Here is a 22,435-nt window from a genome sequence, read left to right as displayed (position 1 = left end):
TGTAGATTTTAAAAATCAAGAAGGCTCTGGTATTGCAAAAAATAATTTTTTAATGTAAGAACGCGCCACCATGCGTCACTAATGAGATAAGAATTTGTAATTTCTGGTTGAAATTAATCAAATTCTTAAAATTTTAATAAAAAATGAAGGACTGGGTGTTCTGTAATAAATGTTCCGCAAAGTATCAAAGCAACTTTAAGTTTCACTTAACAGAATGCGGCCACGTCTTTTGTGATAGATGTGCGCTGAAAATAAGTAAGTTCATTTTATATAACTACCAAACATTAATTAATTTTAACTGTTTTCAACTAGAGGAAACTAAAAAATGTCTTTTGTGTAACAATTCTTCTTCGACAATGGAGTTGTCTCAAGAAATGGATCACAGTATGCAAATGTTTTTTTGGCCACTTGAAAATATTGTCCAACAATCATTACAAGTAAGTATAAACAAGTTATTTTTTGTATTACCTACTCAACTGGTGTCATTTAAGGTAATAAATTTTCAAAAAATGCATAAGAATTTGTACCTACAATTCTTATATAAGAAATACGACTATGCTAAAAGGCAATGCATCAGTTCCCATAATTCCATTCAAAAATTAAAAAAGGAGAACCAGGAACTCAGGGAAATGTTGAAGGTAAACCCAATTTCGATTAAAATAGTGATGAATTTTAACAGGTACAATTTTTCCCGTTTTAGAAAGCCGGATTTAAGACTAATCCTTTCCTAACCAGCACTCCAGCTTTAGGCCCAAATCAAACAGCGGACAACGATCTTTCAGTTATGTCGTCCATCAAATTCGGCACGCCCGGAAGTATTCCGGGATCAGCAAGGAGGATACTCCAAAGCGAAAAGGCCATGCAGAATTATTTGGTAAGTATGTTATTATATCAATCATGTCAAAATACACCAATAATCTTTTTTGAAATTAAATTTTTTGTCGATATTAAAAAATAATAATTTTCTATTTTGTAATGTACAGGGTGTGTCAAAACTAAGATCCATACCAAAGTTATGTTATTTTCTTATGGAACACCTGGTATTTTATTTCATTTTTGGAGTCTAGGACATAAATAAGGCATTTATTAAAGGGTTTAATTTGTTTAAAAGCTTAAGTTTTTAAGATATTTAAATATGCATGCTATAATAAAAAAAGGTTGTTAACACCTTCTACAGGGTGGGTCAAATTGGACGCTTTTAAAGGGAAACACTCTTTTCTATAGGAGATAGATGAAAATTAATATCGGTGTCTGGAGCTTAATTTTTATCAAAAACATGATGGTGAAAACCGCACATCGATATCTGTTACCGTTTCGGAGTTACCGGGTGTTTTTCAAAAATGTGCATTTTTAACAAATTGCTGTAACTTTTTTGCTATGGAAAATTTTGTATTTTTATGAAAACATTTCCAAAGCACCTTTTTACGTAGAATTTAATGGTTTAAGTATAATTTTTTTAAAATTAATAATTTAAGAGTTATCAACAGAAAAATTGATTTTTATTTGGGACGCCCTGTATATTTTCAATTAAATGAAAAGAACTTAAAATTACCTTTCCAAAAATATAGCACACTTGATATTTTGTTATAATCTTCTTCGAAATACAGAATTTTTAAAAGTTCGCCACTTTTAACTAGTAGGCTTTGGACGCCTTATTGATGATCTGCCCCTAACGGAACTCGAAAACATATTTTTCCAACGAGACGAGGCACCGCCTCAGAACGTTGAAGTTATCAGCTAACTTTTGTTCGTTGGCTGTCGAGGCCGCCGGACTTAGTGCCTATGGATTTTTATCTGTGCGAAAGAATAAAGGTTCTTATTTTTAAATTGCCTGTGTAATCTAGACAAGAATTATAAGTACTTAGCGGTTATGCGAGGGTATCTTTCACCTCCATTGAAATGAATTAATGAATTCCGCGAGAAACGTTCAAAAACAGTCCCGTCTGTCCATAACAGAAAACGGTCGACATTTTTAACACCTGTAGCAAAATCTCATGTCTTGGTTTGCTGTTTATTTTTATTGTTATTAGATATAGTTTAAATTTGTTGATGTTGGTTAAATATATTTTAAATTGTTATAAAATTCTGCATCTCTCATAGCAAATATAATTTTCGTTTTAACTGATGCTCACAGCCAGAATTTTTTTGCATTACAGCCGGCGCGGTTCAAAGCCTATACTTATTCAAAGTGGGCGAATTTTTAAAAACTCTATATCTCGAAGAGGAATCGAGCAAAATATCAAGTATGCTATATTTTTGGAAAGGTAATTTTAAAATCTTTTCAATGAATTAAAAATATACAAAGTGTCCCATATAAAACATCAAATTCATCATTTCTGTTGATAATTCTTAAATTATTAATTTAAAAAAAATATACTTAAACCATTAAATTCTACGTAAAAAGGTGCTTTGGAAATGTTTTCATAAAAATACAAAATTTTCATTTTTGAAAAACACCCCGTAACTCATAAACGGTAACAGATATCGATTTACACGATCATATTTTTGGTAAAAATTGAGCTACAGACACCGACATTAGTTTTCGTCTATCTCTATAGAAAAGGGTGTTTCCCTTTAAAGCGTCCAATTTGACCCACCCTGTACATTATGTTTCAGAATTCATTCTTGTGTTGACTTTTAAGCCAGAGTAATGAACTTTACTAAAAATTTTAATGCTTCCTTAAATGTAAAAATGTATCAAAAGCTGCTGGTCTATTTTAAATATTTATTTTACATAAAAACTTCGTTAATTCAATTATTTTATTCTTTGTATTTTTATAGTTTTGTATATTTTGAATAAAAAGCTTTTTGTTCAAAATGTGTAAAATAATGGAATTCATGTTTATTGGAACTTATTTTTATATTTTTTGGTGAGCAATCAATGTGTTCTAATTTCTAATTTAACAGTTTTGCAAGTTAATGATATTAACATTTTTTAACGGTTACTATTATTAGACTTATTGGATCAAGGCAAATTAATCAAAATGTCATCAAGGAGGCCAAAATTGACAAGATATAACGAGAGAACTTTTGATCGACATTAAACGTCTTACACTATTTATCTAACAAGAGAAAAAAGTCAGTGGCCTACATGCTTTTTTAGAAAAATATTCCAGTGATAACCCATATGCACATCCCTGGTGAATATGGCGACACTTTATTAGCATTAAAATATGTCGCATTTATAGTAACTTTTACCTTCAAAATTGCATTGGAATCGCTATAAGTATTTGGAAAAAGAATATATAATATAAAAGTAATTAAGACTTTGACACCCTGTTTGTAGCCACGAAACAAAGCAGAATCGGATGTATATGTTGATATGAAAAATAAATCTTAGTTTTACGTGATGAACCTCTCCACGAGAGATGGCACATGTTTTTTTTGAGACACCCTGTATAATATAATATGATGATAATGCTATTTAAATCTAAATTAGAAGTAAACATACATCTATTAATTAATTGAATTATAATTATATCTCGGTGAAATACCTAAACCTTAATATTTAATTTACTTTAATAATGTTAATCTGTTTATCTTACTGACTAAATAATTGAAAAATATGTACTAAATAATCTTGCAGTATATTTCAAGCCTGTCTGCTGTTTATTTTGAATAGCTTTAATGTTTATGGTATAGTGAATTAGAAGAGCGGCAATCTTTTATATCTACTCTAAACAAATCTGAATTGATTAGCACATGAGAGTATGTAATTTTAGTCAGAGACTGCGAAGTTGTTTCTAAAATTATTTTTAATATTTCAACTTATCAAAAAACGTCAAAAATAATATATCTACAAATTAAATGTCAAAAATTCCACTAAAATATAGAGTAAAATACATAAAAAAGGCATGGGGTTTTTGATAATTTTACAAGCATTGTTGCCTTGCAAATGGTACACAATCATCCCTTGGTTTTGTAACTATCGGCCATTAGTGTTACGAATTCCGACAAATAAGTAAACCTAGAAAAGTATAAAATAATAATTGTTGACCCATCCATTATGTCCCTCTTTACGTTATTTACACTTCTTAATGTGATATTTTTTTTAGAATGGGGTAACATGGCGAGATGTAAACAATGTAATCGGGCATCTGTAGCTCCTAGAATAAAAAACTTGGGAATTTTGTTTAAGTAAACTTAAAGCATTTACAGGGTGGACCATTTTGGTTGTTTCTATAGGGTATCTAGGAAACCGTAAGAAATATTCAAATTTTGATACTGCAGTCTCGGGTTCTTTTTTTGAAAATACCACAATGCCGCAAACGGATCGTGGCTATCTTGATCGGTTTCGAAGCTACAGGGGGATTCTCAAATTTTGTACTTTTTGAAGATGTTCGATAGTTTGTTTATTTCAGCAACTACGCAAAAATGAATTATACATTCTTAAGGTACTTTTCTGTGTAGAATGCAGTGGCGTAGTCAAACTTTTTTCGAAAAAAACATTTTTTTAGATATTAAATATACTTCTGTTTTTTTAAATAGAACCCCCTGTATATTTGTAAATTTCCTGATTCAGCTTGGCATGGGCTTCTCGAAAATATATAACACTCTATATTTATTTTCACTATTAACCTCAACGTTTCAAATTATTCTTAAAATATCCATTAGACCGCGTACAAAGTAAACGGTTGTCATGGTGATCGGGACATAGCTTTGATGGATGCGTGACATTTCATTTCAACAGATTGAAGTGTGTGTATTTTAAATAACAAAAAAATGAGTAAATTTAAAATTTTGAGAAATATAATATGTTAGAATGTTATATTGAGATTTATATTTTGAGCGATATTTTGAGCGCGAGCAACCAAACCCAGCCATTTTTAAAAGGTCAGAAAATAGTTTAATCCTAGCCACCTAGGTCACCTGATATCACTCCCTTGGACTTCTTTCTCTGGGGCTATCTGAAAATCGAAATTTATCGAAATGCAAATGGAACATTAGAAGAGTTCCAAGATAGTTTTGTTGTGGCTTTGCAAAGTGTAACCAACATACACATTCGAAAAAAAGCGGCGGCGTGCAGAGACGGTGCCAATTCCGTCTAGATAATAATGGGCAGCAGTTTGAATATTTAATGTAGTCTTTGTGTTTTTATTTTTTATATTAACTGAGAAGCCCGATTGAAGTGACCTGTTGAGTTTGTATTAAAATATGTTCTTTTGTTTCTGTCACACTTATTTTTTATTTGCTTCGTATTGTTCGAATTTATTTAACTGCTAATACATGGATTAATTTCAAAGTAGATATTCGCTTGTTTCCTTTAATACTCGGCATGACCTACCAAGAGGAAAGTCGATATCTTTAAATAAATTGTAATTTTAAAGTTAATAGTAAAAATAATAAATATTTTCGAGAAGCCCATGCCAAATTGAATCAGGAAATTTAAAAATATACAGGGGGTTGTATTTAAAAAAAACATAAGTATAGTTTATATCTAAAAAAATATTTTTTTTTTAAAAGTCTGACTACGCCACTGCATTCTACACACAAAACTGCCTTTAGAATGTTTAATTCATTTTTGCGTCGTTGTTTAAATAAACAAACTATCGAACATCTTCAAAAAGTACAAAATTTGATAATCCCCCTGTAGCTTCGAAACCGATCAAGATAGCTACGATCCGTTTGCGCCATTGTGATTTTTTTAAAAAAAGAACCCGAGAGTGCAGTATCAAAATTTGAATATTTCGCACGGTTTCCTATATACCCTATAGAAACAACCAAAATGGTCCACCCTGTACAGGGTGGGTCAAATTGGACGCTTTTAAAGGGAAACACCCTTTTCTATCTGAGATAGACGAAAACTAATATCGGTGACTGAAGCTGAATTATTATCAAAAACATGATAGTGAAAACCGCAGAACCGGGGTGTTTTTCAAAAATGTGAATTTTTAACAAATCGCTGTAACTTTTTTGCTATGGATAATCTTGTATTTCTATGAAAACATTTCCAAAGCACTTTTTTACGTAGAATTTAATGGTTTAAGTATAATTTTTTTTAAATTAATAATAATTATCAACAGAAAAATAATTTTTTATTTGAGACACCCTGTATATTTTTAATTATCTGAAAATAACTTAAAATTGCCTTTCCAAAAATATAGCACACTTGATATTTTGGTATAATCCCCTTCGAAATACAGAATTTTTAAAAGTTCGCCACTTTTAACTAGTAGGCTTTGGACCCCTTATTGATGATAGGTATGCCTCTAATGGCACTTGAAAACATATTTTTTCAGCAAGACGAGGCATCCCCTCAGAATGCTGAAGTTATCAGCAAATTTTTGCAGCCAATTTCGAGAATAATTGAATAGCTAACCAAGATCCCAGCCGTTGGCCATCGAGGCCGCCGGACTTAGTGCCTATGGATCTAATCCTAAGGATATCTTTGCGGAAGAATGAATGTTTTTTTTTAATTGCCCGTATAATCTAGACAAGAATTAGAAGTATTTAGCAGTTATGAGAGGGCATCTTTCACCCCTACTGTGTTTATTGCATTCCGCGAGAAATGTTCAAAAACGGTCCCGTCTGTCCATAACAAAAAACGGTCGATATGTCGAACACCTGTAGCAAAATGTCTTGGTTTGTTATTTATTTTTATTGTTATTAGATATAGTTCAAATGTGTTGATGTTGGTTAATTATAGTTTAAATTGTTATAAAATTCTGCATCTCTCATTGCTCATTGCAAATATTATTTTCGTTTTAATTGATGGTCACAGCTAGAATTTTTTTGCATTACAGCCGACGCCGTTCAAAGCCTACTTATTTAAATGTGGGCGAATTTTTATAAACTCTATATCTCGAAGAGGAATCGGGCAAAATATCAAGTGTGCTATATTTTTGGAAAGATAAATTATTAATTTAAAAAAAGATATACCTAAACCATTAAGTTCTACGTAAAAAGATGCTTTGGAAATGTTTTCATAAAAATACAAAATTTTCCATAGCAAAAAAGTTACAGCGATTTGTTAAAAATGCACATTTTCGAAAAACACCTCGTAACTCCGAAACGGTAACAGATATCGATATATGCGGTTTTACCATCATGTTTTTGAATAAAATTGAGCTTTTTTGTATTTAGAGCTTATCAAAATTTTTAATGGTTTCGCAGATACACGCAGTTTTATTTCATATGGCTTTCTCGGTAAAATACGAAAGAAAAATCATTGGGTGGCTTTGATAAAAATTTACTGTGGATAATGCCATATGAAATATAAAACCGCGAATATCTGCAAAACCGTCAAAAATTTTGAAATACTCTAAATACAAAATTCATTTTTTAATTGTCCATCTATTGAGAAAATAATATACACGGTGTTCCATTTAAAAAACGAAGAAAAATTATTTTATATTTTAGAAAGTTTGGCGTAGAATTTTTAACATCCCGTATGATACCATACAAAGAAAATACCTAATATAGTTTTGATTTCAGGGCAGTTCTTGTATTTGTAATAATTTTTTAAGGAGGGTTAAAAAAATATATTTTTTATTTATTTATTAATATTTCTGAAACTATTGAAATATATTTACTCATCTTAGGATTATGTAAAATGATCGAAAGGAAGCCAAAAATGCAATAATATACAGGGTGTTCCAATTAAACAAAATCATCCCTATCCACTCACACTTTTTTGAGCCACCCTATACAAGTTAAAATATTTTCGTAAAATACATCCTAGTACGTACTTGCACTTAAACAAAATTGTGCAGAATTATAATCGTATGGTAACATTATTTTTAAGTAGGTCTTACTGCACTCACACGTGCATATAGCTTGCCTTCGCTTTTGTAGTTTTTAGAGGTCTTTAGCAAATAGCCAATAAGGCACATTTCTTTCTTTCAATGGCTACAAACGGAACAATGGAAATGCCCAATATCAGGTCTGGACGGCAATATATTTATTTGATTATATTAGTGTCGATATCGCCGATAACCTGTTAGGTACTTCAGGTTAAGTATCCCGCCGATAAAAATCCATTGCGTTGGTTCTATCGCGTCACGTATCGCATTTCCTGTGCCGATTCCGGTTGTGCCGTTTTTAGCAGGAACGAAACGGTCGTACGACGACGTCACGGCGATCGTGAAGAATTTTAAGTTTCTTTCCACCTATCGAATGGGGCGGTCGACTGACCGAGCGTCTCGCATACGAAATGGACGCAAAGATTTATGGAAGAAGAAAATCGTTTTAAATTAAAGAAAATAAAATGTTTAATATATAAGTAAACTAAGAACGATGAAGCTCTGAACATGAACGTTTAGTAACAATAATAGTCCAGTCAGTGGGGTGTTTTGCCATACAAAAGGTGGTGTAGTAGTAATTTTTTTATATGTTGTTAAGGTTTGGGTCTTGACAAAAAATCCAAGTTTTCGACCTTGGGTTGGGACCGCTCGAGTCGCCATCTTGGATAGAAGGTACAGTGACGAAAATTTGAACATATTTTCCAAAAAATAGAAAAACTGCCCAATTTTGTGATTTTCCGAAATTCTCGCTATTTTTACTTAGGAATAAATAGCAGCGGCTGGTGAGGTAGCGCCACGTTGCCACGGAGCGAAAAAAAAATGTTATAAACTCACTACTCATGTCTCCTTGAAATATAACGCACAACATAAAAAAACTGAAAAATAAGGTAGTGTCATGGCGATTTATTAGCGTTTTCTTTTCTTTGATGGTCCGGGTCGGTTATTAATAACGTTTTGAGTATTGTCTTCGGCGTCATCGTAATCGGTGCTTATGTGAAAATAACCACCGGGACATTTTCGCATGACTGACCACTGCAGAAGCCACATACAACGGAACACTTCAACCCAGCTTTCCTGCAACCACATGCTGCGCCGCATCCTTTTCTACAAGTGCATGAAATGAATTTCAATAAGTTATCGGGTGCTTCTTGTTTTGTCATGGTGAGTAGAACAAGTCCATTGCTTCCCAGTTTCCAGGCACAGTCTTCAGTTTTTTTGTCGATTCCATACCATTTCTGGACTTGATGATATGTGCGGAAAGAATGAGACCGCGCAGCATCCTTCGTTGGTAACAATGAAGCAAGATTGGATTTACTTTTTGTAGTTGATCTAGCAAAATTTTGGTAGCGGATTTCTTCTAAGGTGTCTTCGTCCAAGTTGCCACCATACAAAGCAACGAGAAAGTGTGCTCCAGTATCTGCGCTGGAAAAATTTGGGCGGAAATTTCGTTATCTGCAAAATATTCTTCGCCCTTTTTGCCTCCGCCCAAATTATTACTCCACCCAAATTGTTCCGCCCTTTTTACGATGTCCCGTTATACTTGATACATCGAAAAAATATCGATATCTAACTTTTATTCCAACATTTTGATCGTAAGATTAACCGCTGCGGATATATTTTGAAAAATACAGTTTTTTGTATCTTTAATTCAAGATGGCGGCTCGAGCGGTCGCACCCTAAGGTCGAAAACTTAGATTGAAAAGAAAACTTGATGAAAAGGATTTTTCATCAAGACCTAAACTTCAACAACATATTAAAAAATTACTACTACACCACCTTTTGTATGGCAGAGGCCTATAATGGCCCCCCACTGATTGGACTATAATGTAAAATCCAAATAGATGTATTGATCCAGAAAGATCAAGAAAATTTATAACTGGAGGGGGGGGTTATTAGATTAAAATCAGATGGCAATTTTAACTACTGAAAGAAAGAAAATATCTTTATGACAGACCTGACAAGCAAAGACTGTAGATTGACGGAGGAAGCCATATGCAGGTCCTGTCAGTTTGAAGAAGAAACGACAGAACAGTTTTTATGTCGACAGACTGGCATATGTGCGGTTCTCAGTAATAGGCAATCAAAGCCACTGACAGAGCTATTATGGAGGGTTCAATCTCCAAGTTGGTAAACTTTTTGGAAATGATAGGATTGAAGAATTTAACATCAGGATCAGAAGAGGACTATAATAGATCTGAAAGATAACAGTGGATTCGATTGATCTAACATCTAACCAAGATCTACCGCTGAAAGCTCACACTATACGGTCCAACACTACAAGATAGGAGGAATACACAATGACTACAAAAAGTATGGCGTCATCCGTCTCAACTATTTTTCAGGTAAAAATGAAGCCGCAAGCTCTAGAAGTAAAGTACTAAAGTTACTAAACTCTGAGTAAATTTGGAGCATAGCAAAGGTTTGTCACAAGACGCTATAGATCCAATCATATCATAAGGTCACAATCTGGAAAATATCGACTGACTGACGGTACTATACACCTTATAAATGAAACAAATATATTAAAAAACCATTATAAACCATAATATATATTTAGACTCAAAAGAACAACTGTTACACCTATTAAATCGTCATGTCGACATGATAACAAATAAAACATCTGAGGGGAGAAATATATATAGGGTGAATCTTAAATAGTGCAAATTTTTTGAGGGCTGGTAGATCTCGATAAAAGAAACAGATTTTCTCTTTACTGTTTTTCAAATAAGTAAAAAATTCACAGATTTTGCAACATGCGCAACCATCATAGGCGTATTGAAAATACCAGACACAAAAGTCGGCGGTGGTCAGCAATCTCCTGTTTTACATTTTATATTAACTTGTGACGTCATATAAATAAATAAATGCGGCAACTTGACCAAACCAAACCAAGCTACCTCCTGAATCCCCAGCGCAAAATTTAAATTCCAGTTACTCATCCGGGTGTCGAATATGTCCATGTTTGGCAACAATGAATTTAAAAATTGTGCCCTCGATTACCTAACTAAAAGTTTAATTATTGATATCAAATATAGATATATTTATAGCATCGGCTTTCATCCGTCCTTTAATAATATGGTTAATTATACATGATAAAATAATAATGGAAAAAAATATCAAATTGAAAGTCTTTATTAATATTTCTCAGGAGTACCTATTTTTAGAAAACTTTCTTCACAGCCATCAATTTACTAGTTTTCTGTAGAGAACGAATATATTTATTATTTAAGTTCAAATTATACATCCAATACCGAAAGTTATAGTTGCGTGTCTCGAATAAAAAATTCTTATTTTACCGATTGCTTTAGGTAATAATAAAGGAAGTCGATGAACGTTTCTTTGTTGTTAGGTTACATTTGATAGGTCGTTTTCTAACTATAAAAAAAGGACTTCTAATTTTAGCATGTTTTTCAAAAAGGTCTTCTGGGTGTTACACAACTGTAAGAAAATCTATAAAATGAAATAGAATTTTTTGTAAACACCGCTGCATTGCTACGTTGACTGGGTACTAGGGCACGAGGGTCACAAGAGTAACGAAAAGGTAGATGAAAGGGGCAAGCAAGGCTCACCAATGCCATTCACAGGCCCAGAACCCTCCTGCGGTGTTGCAAAAGCAGTCACGAGAATGGCCACGGAACGGTGCGATGGGTGGCCAACAAATCCCTAGAATGGTGGAGAAACTCACCAGGGCAGAGACAGGCGAAAAAGTTCATTGTAGAACATTCGCCAAAATTCACGGTAGACCTGATAAGCAAGGACAGAAAGACAGTCAAAGCAGTAGTGGGTCTACTAATAGGGCATTGTAAGCTGAATAGACATCTAAAGCTAATGGGATTGACAGACGAAGCTATCTGTAGATTCTGCCAATCTGAAGAAGAAACGACAGAACACATTTTATGTCGATGTGACAGCCTGGAAAATGTGCGGTTCCCGGTAATAGGCAATGATAGGCCATTGCCAGGGAGCTACATGGAAGGTTCCGTCTCCAAGTTGCTAAACGTTATAAAAAGGATAGGACTTTAGAATGTAATCTGTAGTCTAAGGATCAGAAGAAGACCACAATAAATCTGAGAAGGTCCCAGTGGATCAGGCCGAGAGCCAACTCTAGGAATTTAATACAATCTAAACAGTGGTTCCCCTTAATTAGCTGCGCAGTCATAACTGTTATATATCTAGATATAGCTTGACCGCACCTTTTTTAATAGAAATTGATAACAAATGCTAAATAAATGTATATAAAAAACTTAATGTAATATGTATTAAAAAAATTGGGCCCAGTTCGTGTGATTTGCATTTTAAGTTCTAACTATTCGAAAAGGTATACAGATTATGTTTGCACATATCTACATGTTTTTTCATATTGAAGAGGTAAAATTTATTTTAAATGTTGAAAAAATAAAAGAGACAGTTGTTACATTTTCTAAATACAATTTTATCATATAATTTTATTGTCAATTGATATACAGTGTGTCCACGAAATAAGTTGACACGAAGAGGAAAAAATAAGTTACTTTAATTTTAAGACAAAAAGTCAATCTTTAACCACCCGGTATAAGATCCGGCGGCAATTCGCGGCAGCCACTGGCAGTTAATTTATATGCAATATACTTTAAGCAACAAGTATTTTCATGCCGATTAAGAGGATTTGAAAGGGAAAGTAGTTAAAAGTCTTGAAGAGTGACAAGCAAAAATGTAAAAATACTATTTTTGTTACCGTCAAATAAATTGCCATAAACTAATATTACTTGGATTTAATTAAGTACAAAAAAGAAAAAAAAAACAGTTCTTTTTACCTTTTTTTCGAACGTCCATTACAGAAAAGGCAACAGCTTTTATCAATTTTAATAAAATAATTAATTAATTGGCTTTATCTGAAAACTGTTTGTCAGCTTTATACCAGTAGCAAAAATGTGACATTTCTAATAAAAAAAGCGCTACACTAGGCTTAGTTGATTTTGTTATTTATTATGTATCGTTTACAGGGGAATATAAGAAAAGTATTAGCAACAGTTCCATGCAAACATTTTGAAATTAATATTTCTAAGTAATGACCTATCTGGGAACCACTGTGCACCGCTGCGTTGATCCTTTTACTAATAAAACAAATTAGCCTAAAGGACAAAAAAATTGCTTAATGTCTCAGGAGATATATATTATCCTACTGTCGCGCGTCGCGTCGTGGGAAACAAAAAACACGCTCTAAAGAAACAGTACTCAGCAAAGTGGACAGTATCAACTATTACGAAAATACACGTGCTCCATAAAGCACTTGAATGTATTTTAGTTCGATATCGTTTAATCTAAATCTACAAAGTTTTTCCTTATTTACATCTTCTTCGAATCCATGCATATGCATCATGCAAAATTTAGAAAACTAGTGTCCATTATGCACGCCATTCCGAACGTAGGACATTTAAATCATCCCAACGAGCGGCCGACGCGACGTCTCGGACAATGGATATCCTCGGAAGTGCGGCCAAAGTTCACGGCTAAATTATGCCACTGGCACCGACGAACGTCGAACAAAAACGCCGAGACAGATCCCTTATCGCGGTCCTAATGTATGTGCGTCGTCGTACGCTCCTGGATTTAAATGCGTCCCTCCGTTTGAAAAGGCGAACTGAACTGCCTGGCCGCATTTGACTAACAAATGGACGAAATGAGTCGCTTATCTGAGAGCCGATCTAAATTTCTAGCTGATCGTGTGGCTTGGCAGTGGAGTGGTAGAGTGGTTATTTGGTATCGGAAGTTTCGATACAGGCGTGAGGGATTTATGTAATAGCGAATGATCGTATTATGTTTTAATCTTATAGGTTTAGAGCCCTTTTGCTGCATTACAAAAACAGTCAGAAGAATGGACGGTAAATTGTCAACAAATCTCTAGAGTGGTGGAGAAATTTACCAGGATAAAAAAAGAAAAAGTTCATAGTATCTAGAACATTCGCCAAAATTCGCAGCAGACCTGATAAGCAAGGATAGCCAAAGCTGTAATGGGTGTACTAATAGGACATTGCCAACTTAATAAGTATATAAAACTGATGGGATTGACGGGTGAAGTCATGTGCAGATTTGGTCAATCTGAAGAAGAAACGACAGAACACATTTCATGTCGATGCGACAGCTTGGCAAATGTGTTTTTTTGTGTTTCAAAGACGTTGACAAATAGATATATGGAGGGTTTAGTCTCCAAGTTGCTAGACGACTTTGAAAAGGATAGGACTAGAGTATGTAACCTAAAGGTCAGGAGGGGATCACAATAGATCTGAAAAGGTCGCAGTGGAACAGGCCGATAGCCACCTCAAAAAATTTCTCATCTAATGTGTCTTTCTGATAAGTACTACTGTAGTCAATATCAACGATAATAGTTGTCAGAGTGTTGTTTTAATATTTAAGATGTAAACGTGTGTGGTGTGACCTTATCTGCAAATTTGTCTGATGATGCTCGTATGAGCGAAACACGTGTAACAGTTTAATTTTGTCTTATTAAATGTTGAGATCGAGACTTAGAGTCTTATTGCTTTGGCTTTTATATTATCAACGATAATAGGTTAGTTCCAACATACAAATTTGAACCGGTCAAGAATGTAAGAACGGTAATTGTGATCTCCGGGATTGGATTTGTATGTATGTGTTATGTGTTCTCTCGTGGTTAGTATTTCAGAGTAATATAATCTTAGGTTGGAACCACGATGAAATTGTTTTTTTCTTCGCGGTTCTCTGCTGTGTTGATTTTGGAACGTACTTCATAATATAAAACTAACATCAATTAAAGAAAATTGTGTGCCAATTTTCCAAGTCTGAAACAAATTTCCATCCGTAACTTCAACCCTTTAGGGGATAAATTGTCAAAAATCGCTTCTTTTTATTCAGTTACGTCACTTGAACGTGAATCTTTGTGAAAATTTTCATACATACAGGGTTCGGCAATAGTGCGTCGGGCATCTGTAGCTCCTAGAATAAAAAAACTTTTTGTTTAAAAAAGTATGTAGGAGGATGTATTTCAGGAAAATATTTTAACTTCTATAGGGTGGTTCAAAAAAGTAAGTGGATCGGGATGATCTTTTAAAAATCGAACACCCTGTATATTATTGCATTTTTGGCTTCCTTTCAGAGCACTTTGCACAATCCTAAGATGTGGGTAAATATTTTTCGATAGTTTCAGAGATATTAATAAATAAATAAAAAATGTGTATTTTTCAACCCTCCATAAAAAAATTATTACAAATACAAGAATTATCCTGAAATCAAAACTATATTATGTATTTACTTTAGATAGTCTATGTCTATACTTAACTTTGCTACAAATTTCGTAATCTTAAGTCATACGGGGTGTTCAAAATTTTACGCCAAACTTTCTAAAATATAAAATATTTTTTCTTCGTTTTTTTTTAATGTAACACCCGGTATATTATTTTTTTATTAGATGAAGAATTAAAAAATGAACGTTTTTGTATTTAAAGTATTTATATATATATAATACAAAAGAAACCAAAAATGCAATAATATACAGTATGTTACATTAAAAAAATCATCACGATCCATTCACAATTTTTGAGCCACCCTGTAGAAGTTCTGAATTTTTCTGAAATACATTCTTTAGGTTTGTATTTAAACAAAATTCCCAAGTTTTTTATTCTAGGAGCTACAGATGCCCGATGCACTATTGCTGGACCCTTTATATTCAGCATAAATAAGCGTTTTAAGTTTGGTTTAGAAAGAAATACATAGGTCTAAAGAAGACGGGCAACCACTGCGAGCGAAACTAAACTAAGCCAAGCGAAGATAAGATTTGTAAAAATCAGCTCCCATACTTTTAAATGCATCAGCGGCCACTTGAGCGAAACTAAACTAAAATATATGAATGAAGATTCAAATCGTAGTTTAGTTTCGCTCGTTTTAGTTCGTGACAGGTTCCAGCGAGTTTTTCGCAGCGATTAGTTCTATGAAGGCAAGCGGTCACTGCGAGCGAAACTAAACTAAGCTACGAATATAGAAAGAAACGGTAACTAAACGAAAATAAGTTTCATCGGTCACTGGGAACGATTTTCGCTCAGTAGTCAACTAAGTTAGCTGCGTTTTCGTATTGTGTCTCTGCTATCATAGGACTAATCGCTGCTAAAAATTCGCTGGAACCTGTCACGAACTAAAACGAGCGAAACTAAACTACGATTTGAATCTTCGTTCATATATTTTCGTTTAGTTTCGCTCAAGTGGCCGGTGATGCATTTAAAAGTATGGGAGCTGATTTTTACAAATCTTATCTTCGCTTGGCTTAGTTTAGTTTCGCTCGCAGTGGCCGCCCGCCTTGATAGCAGAGACACAATACGAAAACGCAGCTAACTTAGCTGACTACTGAGCGAAAATCGTTCCCAGTGGCCGATGAAACTTATTCTCGTTTAGTTACCGTTTGTTTTTATATTCTTAGCATAGTTTATATATGGTTATGTTCGCAGTGGCCGTCTGCCTTTAATGGCAGATACGAAATTGGCCGAAATTTTTGTGTATTAAATTTAAGTTTACGATGAATTGTTTTTGAGAACATAATTGAATGGAAGAAATGACAAAGAAGATTGAATATTTCAGTGAATCATTTTCCATTTTTTTCTACGATCTCAGATTTAACAAAATTATTCCTCTCTAACAAGCGCTCTCTCTTGCCATAAATACATATTAATAAAATATAATAAATAAACATAAAGCCTGATGCGGGAAACCGTTTTCGTCGCGCTCATTTTCCCTAACGCAATAATATTTCTGTGTGAAACGCGCCTCGCTGAATTATTGATGTCCCTCCCCATACTTATAGCTTTGTGAATTATTTACTCCGGCTTCTTTATACGCCCCCAACGTTGCGGTCTCTATAACTCCTATCGGTTCCCCGAATAATGTAGGCGCGCGTTCGATCCTTCCAACCAGTCAGGGCCTTGAGTGCCTTTTTTATTTGTATCGCTGTCCAAAAAGGATGGAGTTTTTGCTATATTGGAAATACACATATATACAGGGTGGTCCGAACTGTATTCCAGAAACTTCGGCAGCATATATTACAGATAACAATAATTAAAAAGTTCGTATAAATGTATGTCCTAAAATGCTTAGTTTCGGATATACAGGGTGTAGAACTATTTTTTTTGTTTCGATTGTTTCCGAGATTTTTTCCAAATAATTTCTGAAGTAACGTCAATATTTGAATGAAAATTGGTGTCTGGGAGTTTTTTGGCATAAGAAATTTGATTTTGATGTTAATATGACTCCTTCTTGTAGATTGCTTATATTCTAATCATTGAAATTTTGATTGAAAACGAATTATACAGGGTGGCGCGTCATATACGACGCGGTTTTTGCAAGGAGAACAAAATGTTGTATTGAAGCGAAATTTTGTGAGCTTACGTAAGTCAATTTAAAGCATTTTCTAAAATTATGTAGAGTTCTACAGGGGTGGAACACCCTCTATATTAATTGATTTTTGGATTCTACTAAAAAAATAAAGGTTTGTTTCATTAGAAAAGTATATGACTAAAATGTATAGTTTTTGAAAAATATTCACCGGCACGAAAAATGGGCACCTTAAAACTTTGATGTATTTTAAAGGTTAATATATTTTGTTTTAATGGGCCGATTTTAAAGATTTTTTTAAGCAGCATGTAGCCAAATTATTTGACTTTTTAGTATCTTTTTCTAAATTAAAAATGACTCTCCCTCTGTTAATTATACGAGGGAAAACAAAATGTTGATATTTTGGTTAAAGTTTGAAACACCCTATGGAATAAGTTAAAATAACAATAAATTTAAAAATCATTTTATCATCTAGGTACATCCTTTCTCTCTGGTTTGTTTTTTGGTTCATCTCATTAGCTTTATTTTTGTAGGAAATATTCGCTTTTGAAGAAGAAACTAACATTTTTTCGTAATTTTTACATTAAAACCATGTCTTTCCTTTTGGGCCTAGTCAACACATCTAGCAAGTTCTGGTTCCGAAGCCTTCTTGATAGAAGATTTGCTTCATTCAATCTTCTTCTTATAGTCCGTTAGTTAATATGTAAGTTCCTTAGGTGCAAATTCATTATTAATTTGAAAAGCTGGCAAACGGCGGTTTCTTAGCGATAAACTTACCATAAGTCGATCGTCTCGATTAGAAGTTCTCATACGAAGGTTCCTGGATGTCTAGATTGACGTCCTCATGGACGTGGTCATAACTCAAAAATTATATAAGTATTAAGTATTTTTGGAACCGGAATATTATACCAAATTCACTGAACTAAATAAATTAATATAGATATATATTTGACTCACCCTGTATATCTATAAAAATATTTTTGAAATGTGAACTACCATTAAACACATATTTTATAAATGATTTGGAGTGAAAATCTCAAATAAGAATCCTGATTACAGAGCTTTTCCGGAATACGGAGCCATCTTGTATGTATACATTTGTATATGTGTGTTTATTTAAATAAAAAAAGAAGTGAAAGCAACGAATTTGAATGGTAAACTTTGTAATATATCTTATTAACAATACAATGCAAAAAGTTTTATAAAATTCGTTCACAGTAAATGAATTCCGAGGTTTGCATCCCATAAAGGCTTAAAGCACTCCACTAAGGACCTAATTCTAAAACTATACAAAGGAACTCCGGCAGCAGGACTAAAGTGTGGATTATAACAGGTCTCTCGACAGGACGTCTGGCTATGAAGTGCTAATTGAACAAGCTCATCCTGTAAGGAAGTCTTTGCTCAAGACCCTGCGATAAAGATCCTGAAACAGCGGAGCACATAATATGTCACTGCGAGGCTTTGGATCGCAAGCGACAGTTTCTAATTGGGAAAGCAAAGCTAGAACCGCGGAGGAACTATGCTCCCGTCCTATCAAGGACCTGTTTGTGAAGGGTACAGAGATAGTAGAGTGGGTGCAGACACAGAAAGGTGACAAGCGTGCGCTGTGTTCCCAAGTTCAGTTGTATTTAATTTTTATTCGCGCTTTGAATCTCTAGGTCACCGTTCTGCATCGAGTGTATTAATGGATCCGGAAGATGCTATTATCGCTGCTGGTGCTTTTTTCGTTATACAAGACATTACCAATAGGGAAAAGAAGAAAACATCAAGAAAATTATGGGCAAGAAGTTTGTTTTTACGCCGTCAAAATGGAAGGCTACTGAGAGATATGGATAATATTCATCGGAAAAATTTCAGCAGAATGTCGCCAGAAGACTTCAATTTTTTTCTTTGCTTCTCCAGAAGCACATCCCATGACCTCATCTATCTGCCTCCACGCATCAAACTTTATTATTGTATAATCCATCCTTTGGATTCCAAAGCACTGGATCATAAAAGTTCGTGAATGTCTATTAACTGAAGGCACTTAAAATTTTTTATTCCACTCCATTTCATTTGAGCAAAGAAAAATCAAAACAATGAAAATTTTTAGCCGCGAATGCTCCGATTAGGACGAACATCATGAACGCAACGAACCTCCGCCCACTGGACAACGCATCCCCTTTGAGCAAAATGTATGTACCGACAAATCGACGAAAAAATGTTTGGCGCGCTCGGTTCGGTGAAATTTTGCTCGCGAACACGTATTCACTTGCCGAATTCGGCTCTGCGCGCTCGGCTCGTTTGGTCCGTTCGGAGAGAAATGCTGTAGTGAGTACGCACCTAAAGATAAGTGGCCACGACTTAAGGTAAGTGACCAGAGACGTATTATGGCACCGAGCCATACAAATTTAATTTAAGTAACTCTTATTTTTAGTTACCTTTCTCACCTGGTATATCTGCCAGGCATCACAGGGTGAACCCAACAAACACGCCGGTATTCAAAGCACATAAGAACACTACTGAGAGCCTAAGGTTTCATCCTTGTGAAAATAAGTTATGTCTTATCGCTCTGGGATCTTGGACTATAATGAAAAATATTGAATATTTTAAGATTAATTTTCTATTTAATTAACATAAATCAATTTTTGAATCTAATATAAACAAAAAGAAATTATAATCCTACAATAAACAATTATTAATGAAAGTAATATCAAATAATTATGATAAAAAAACACTGACTAATTACAAAATGATTTTAATAATTCAAAATCATTATTTTTCATTCCTGACTTTACACAGGTACATAATTTGCAACACATAATTTATTTACACTGTTTGAAACACATCAAAGTGTATTTATTATAAATGCAATCGCCAGAGCTGGAATTAGTATAGAATTATTTATATGTGGATTGAATCATTCTAACACTTCGAACTGCGATTATTCTGAAATTACTTATTTCTGTAATTTAAAATAAAGAAATGCACTAAAGAAGAATCGATTTCTGTCAGTAGGTGATATTCAATTGTTTGTTAGGCAATAATAAATTAATTTTTATTTGATTTTAATTATTTTTAGTTGTATAGTTTCATAACTCCTAATTCTAGAAGTAATATAAAAAGTTAAGAAATATGTGTGACAAAAGATAATAAAATACTGGATGTTGTCTGTATTCTTTTTTCACTTTTCAATCCAAATCTGATGAAAGATGAAATCCAAAAACAGTACTCTCCATGATTAACTCTATTTTTTTTACAGTATAGCCTGATTTGATATAATGATTAATAATTCGTATATACTTACCTTATGAAGCTTTGTTGACTAAGTTTTGTTGTTGGAATGGAAACTGCAATAAGCTGCTTCAGTATCGTTCTCCATGATGAACTTTACTAGTCATTAACAAACATTACAACTAAATATTGGTTCCAGTTTTGGACGCGTTTTTTGGAGACATAGTTTGATTAAGCCACAAATATTTGGTTTAAATATTGCAACCAACATAGGAACCAACGTGGAATGGTATTTGACGCACAGTCTGAAGCCGTCTTAAGCTAATATTCTCAAGACAAGGTTTCTAAAAATATTAGTTCTGATGATTTAGCAAAGTGGGAAGTTCCTCTGAATTTCAAGAATGATTAACTATTTGCTATTAAATTCCATAACGTCTGTAGCAATAATAATTTCAATTTGATTTTATCCTTGCTTTCTAGTTTGTTTGATTAATATTCTGAATTTATCTAATAATATGCAATAATAGTATGCTCCGAAGGGTATGTTTTAAGTATTTCCACATACCAAGATAACACACATATCCACATTATCCAAGTAACTATAGTTGTTGGAAGCATGTTATAATTGAAAAAGTATTTAGACACTGCTTACAGTCCTTAATGTTACCACAGCTTATTTATGCTGACTTATGATGATTTGTATGGAACTAACTAGATATTACGTAACAAATCACATTCTGAGCTCTATAGAAGTTCCGTTTATATAGACTATCGAGACTGGTGCTCTTACTGTCAGCATGTGTACGAGAACAGCGCAAAAAAGCTGATTCTAAAAATCAAGGGACCAGCTGATACTGAATAAGCTGTGATGTTACTTTTACTTTATTTTTTATTTATCCTACAGGATTAGAGGGTAAATTGAAATAAAACAAATTTTATATTGTTAAAATCCAATTTTATTAAATTAAATGGCAGTAGGTACAAAAATTATGCTTTATACAGGGCGTTTTAAGTAACATGCACCATCTCTCGTGGGGAGATTCCCCACGTAAAAATAAGATTTATTTTTCATATCAACATAGGTCCGATTTTGCGTTATTTCGGTAGCTACAGGGTGTTAAAGTCTTAATATTTTTTCGATTTATTATAATTTTCTTCCAAGTACTTTTAGCGTTTAATAGTATATTCTCTCTTTTTGCTTAAAAAATGGCGCTTTTTATGAAGTCATGGCCAACTATGGTTTCCATTAAAAAAAAAACATATGTTTGTGTCATATGTCAAAAATGACAGACTTTAGAAAAAATTGGAGAACACAAACTCATTAGGGATGTGATTATCTACAACTTTTTTCTGAAAACTTTTTGTCTAAATAAATTATAATAGAAATAGGGACAATTTGTAAAATAGTCAAAATTTGTTTTTTTCAAAATATCTAGTAAGCCATAAACTTTTTCAAAAATCTGAAAGGCGCATATTTATGACCCCACAAAACTGCAATTCTTTTCCCATTGAACCGACTCTCTATCTAAAGTCGTTTCCGAGATACCCATAGAGAACATCGTAGGAAACTCACCCTGTATAAAATGTGGGACAATTTAATAAAACATAACTCTCTAAAGATATAGATAATTTATTAGAAAAATATATCAGTACAAAAGTAAAATAGGAACTCAATTCAGATCTCTCAATGTCTTTTTTCTTTCTTCCGCAGGGTCTATCCAAAAACAGTTCTCTGGGGACACCATCCCCGGCCCAAATGGTACCGAAGGGGTACCACGTGCCCGTCCATCAGTCTCCAGCTGGTGTGACCCCCAGTTTCATGGCTCGCATCAGGGGTAAGTCGGCTAACTTGCCCATATACCCTAGGAAATAAATATTGTTGAAATATCTTTAACTGCTTTATATGTATTACTAATAATTTATCTTTATTTGTTGTGACTAATCGAATTTAGCTTATTTTTTTTAATTTCCTTAGTTTTGTTGTACGTTAGATGTTATTGGGAAATTAAGCTTTATTTGGGTTAGAAGAAAATAAGTTAGGTTAGGTGTTGGCGTTGTAATTTCGGTAGTATCGTAATAAAAGCATAATTAAAGCGTAATAAGTAGTTTAGTTATTTGTACAAAATAATATTTGAATTATTTCATGA

The 22,435-nt window shown here is 33.5% G+C and overlaps 2 protein-coding genes across 2 annotated transcripts in view; one reads left to right on the top strand and one right to left on the bottom strand.

Annotated features, from left to right (window-relative positions):
• The first annotated feature begins 51 nt into the window (after positions 1-51).
• Positions 52-22,177, top strand: LOC115880256 (probable E3 SUMO-protein ligase RNF212). The gene is made up of 5 exons (XM_030897437.1): positions 52-255; positions 313-437; positions 492-638; positions 701-874; positions 22,000-22,177. The coding sequence occupies exons 1-5, from the start codon at positions 144-146 to the stop codon at positions 22,159-22,161; spliced, it is 720 nt and encodes a 239-aa protein (XP_030753297.1). The 5' UTR covers positions 52-143; the 3' UTR covers positions 22,162-22,177.
• Positions 21,999-22,435, bottom strand: part of LOC115880255 (CUGBP Elav-like family member 1) — an 863,877-nt gene continuing 863,440 nt past the window's right edge. Inside the window, exon 9 of the mRNA XM_030897434.1 lies at positions 21,999-22,150. The gene's annotated coding sequence lies outside the window, so the exon portion shown is untranslated. The remainder of the gene's footprint in view (positions 22,151-22,435) is intronic.

The sequence above is a fragment of the Sitophilus oryzae genome, unplaced genomic scaffold (genome assembly GCF_002938485.1).
Source record: "Sitophilus oryzae breed Bouriz unplaced genomic scaffold, Soryzae_2.0 scaffold_1620_pilon_pilon, whole genome shotgun sequence".
Classification (NCBI taxonomy): domain Eukaryota; kingdom Metazoa; phylum Arthropoda; class Insecta; order Coleoptera; family Curculionidae; genus Sitophilus; species Sitophilus oryzae.
This window is presented reverse-complemented; position numbering and strand designations above follow the sequence as displayed.

Coding starts and splice junctions, on each gene's coding strand:
- LOC115880256 (XM_030897437.1), top strand. CDS start 144: ATGAAGGACTGGGTGTTCTGTAATAAATGTTCCGCAAAGTATCAAAGC. Junction 256..312: donor TAGATGTGCGCTGAAAATAA/GTAAGTTCATTT, acceptor GTTTTCAACTAG/AGGAAACTAAAAAATGTCTT. Junction 438..491: donor TTGTCCAACAATCATTACAA/GTAAGTATAAAC, acceptor GTGTCATTTAAG/GTAATAAATTTTCAAAAAAT.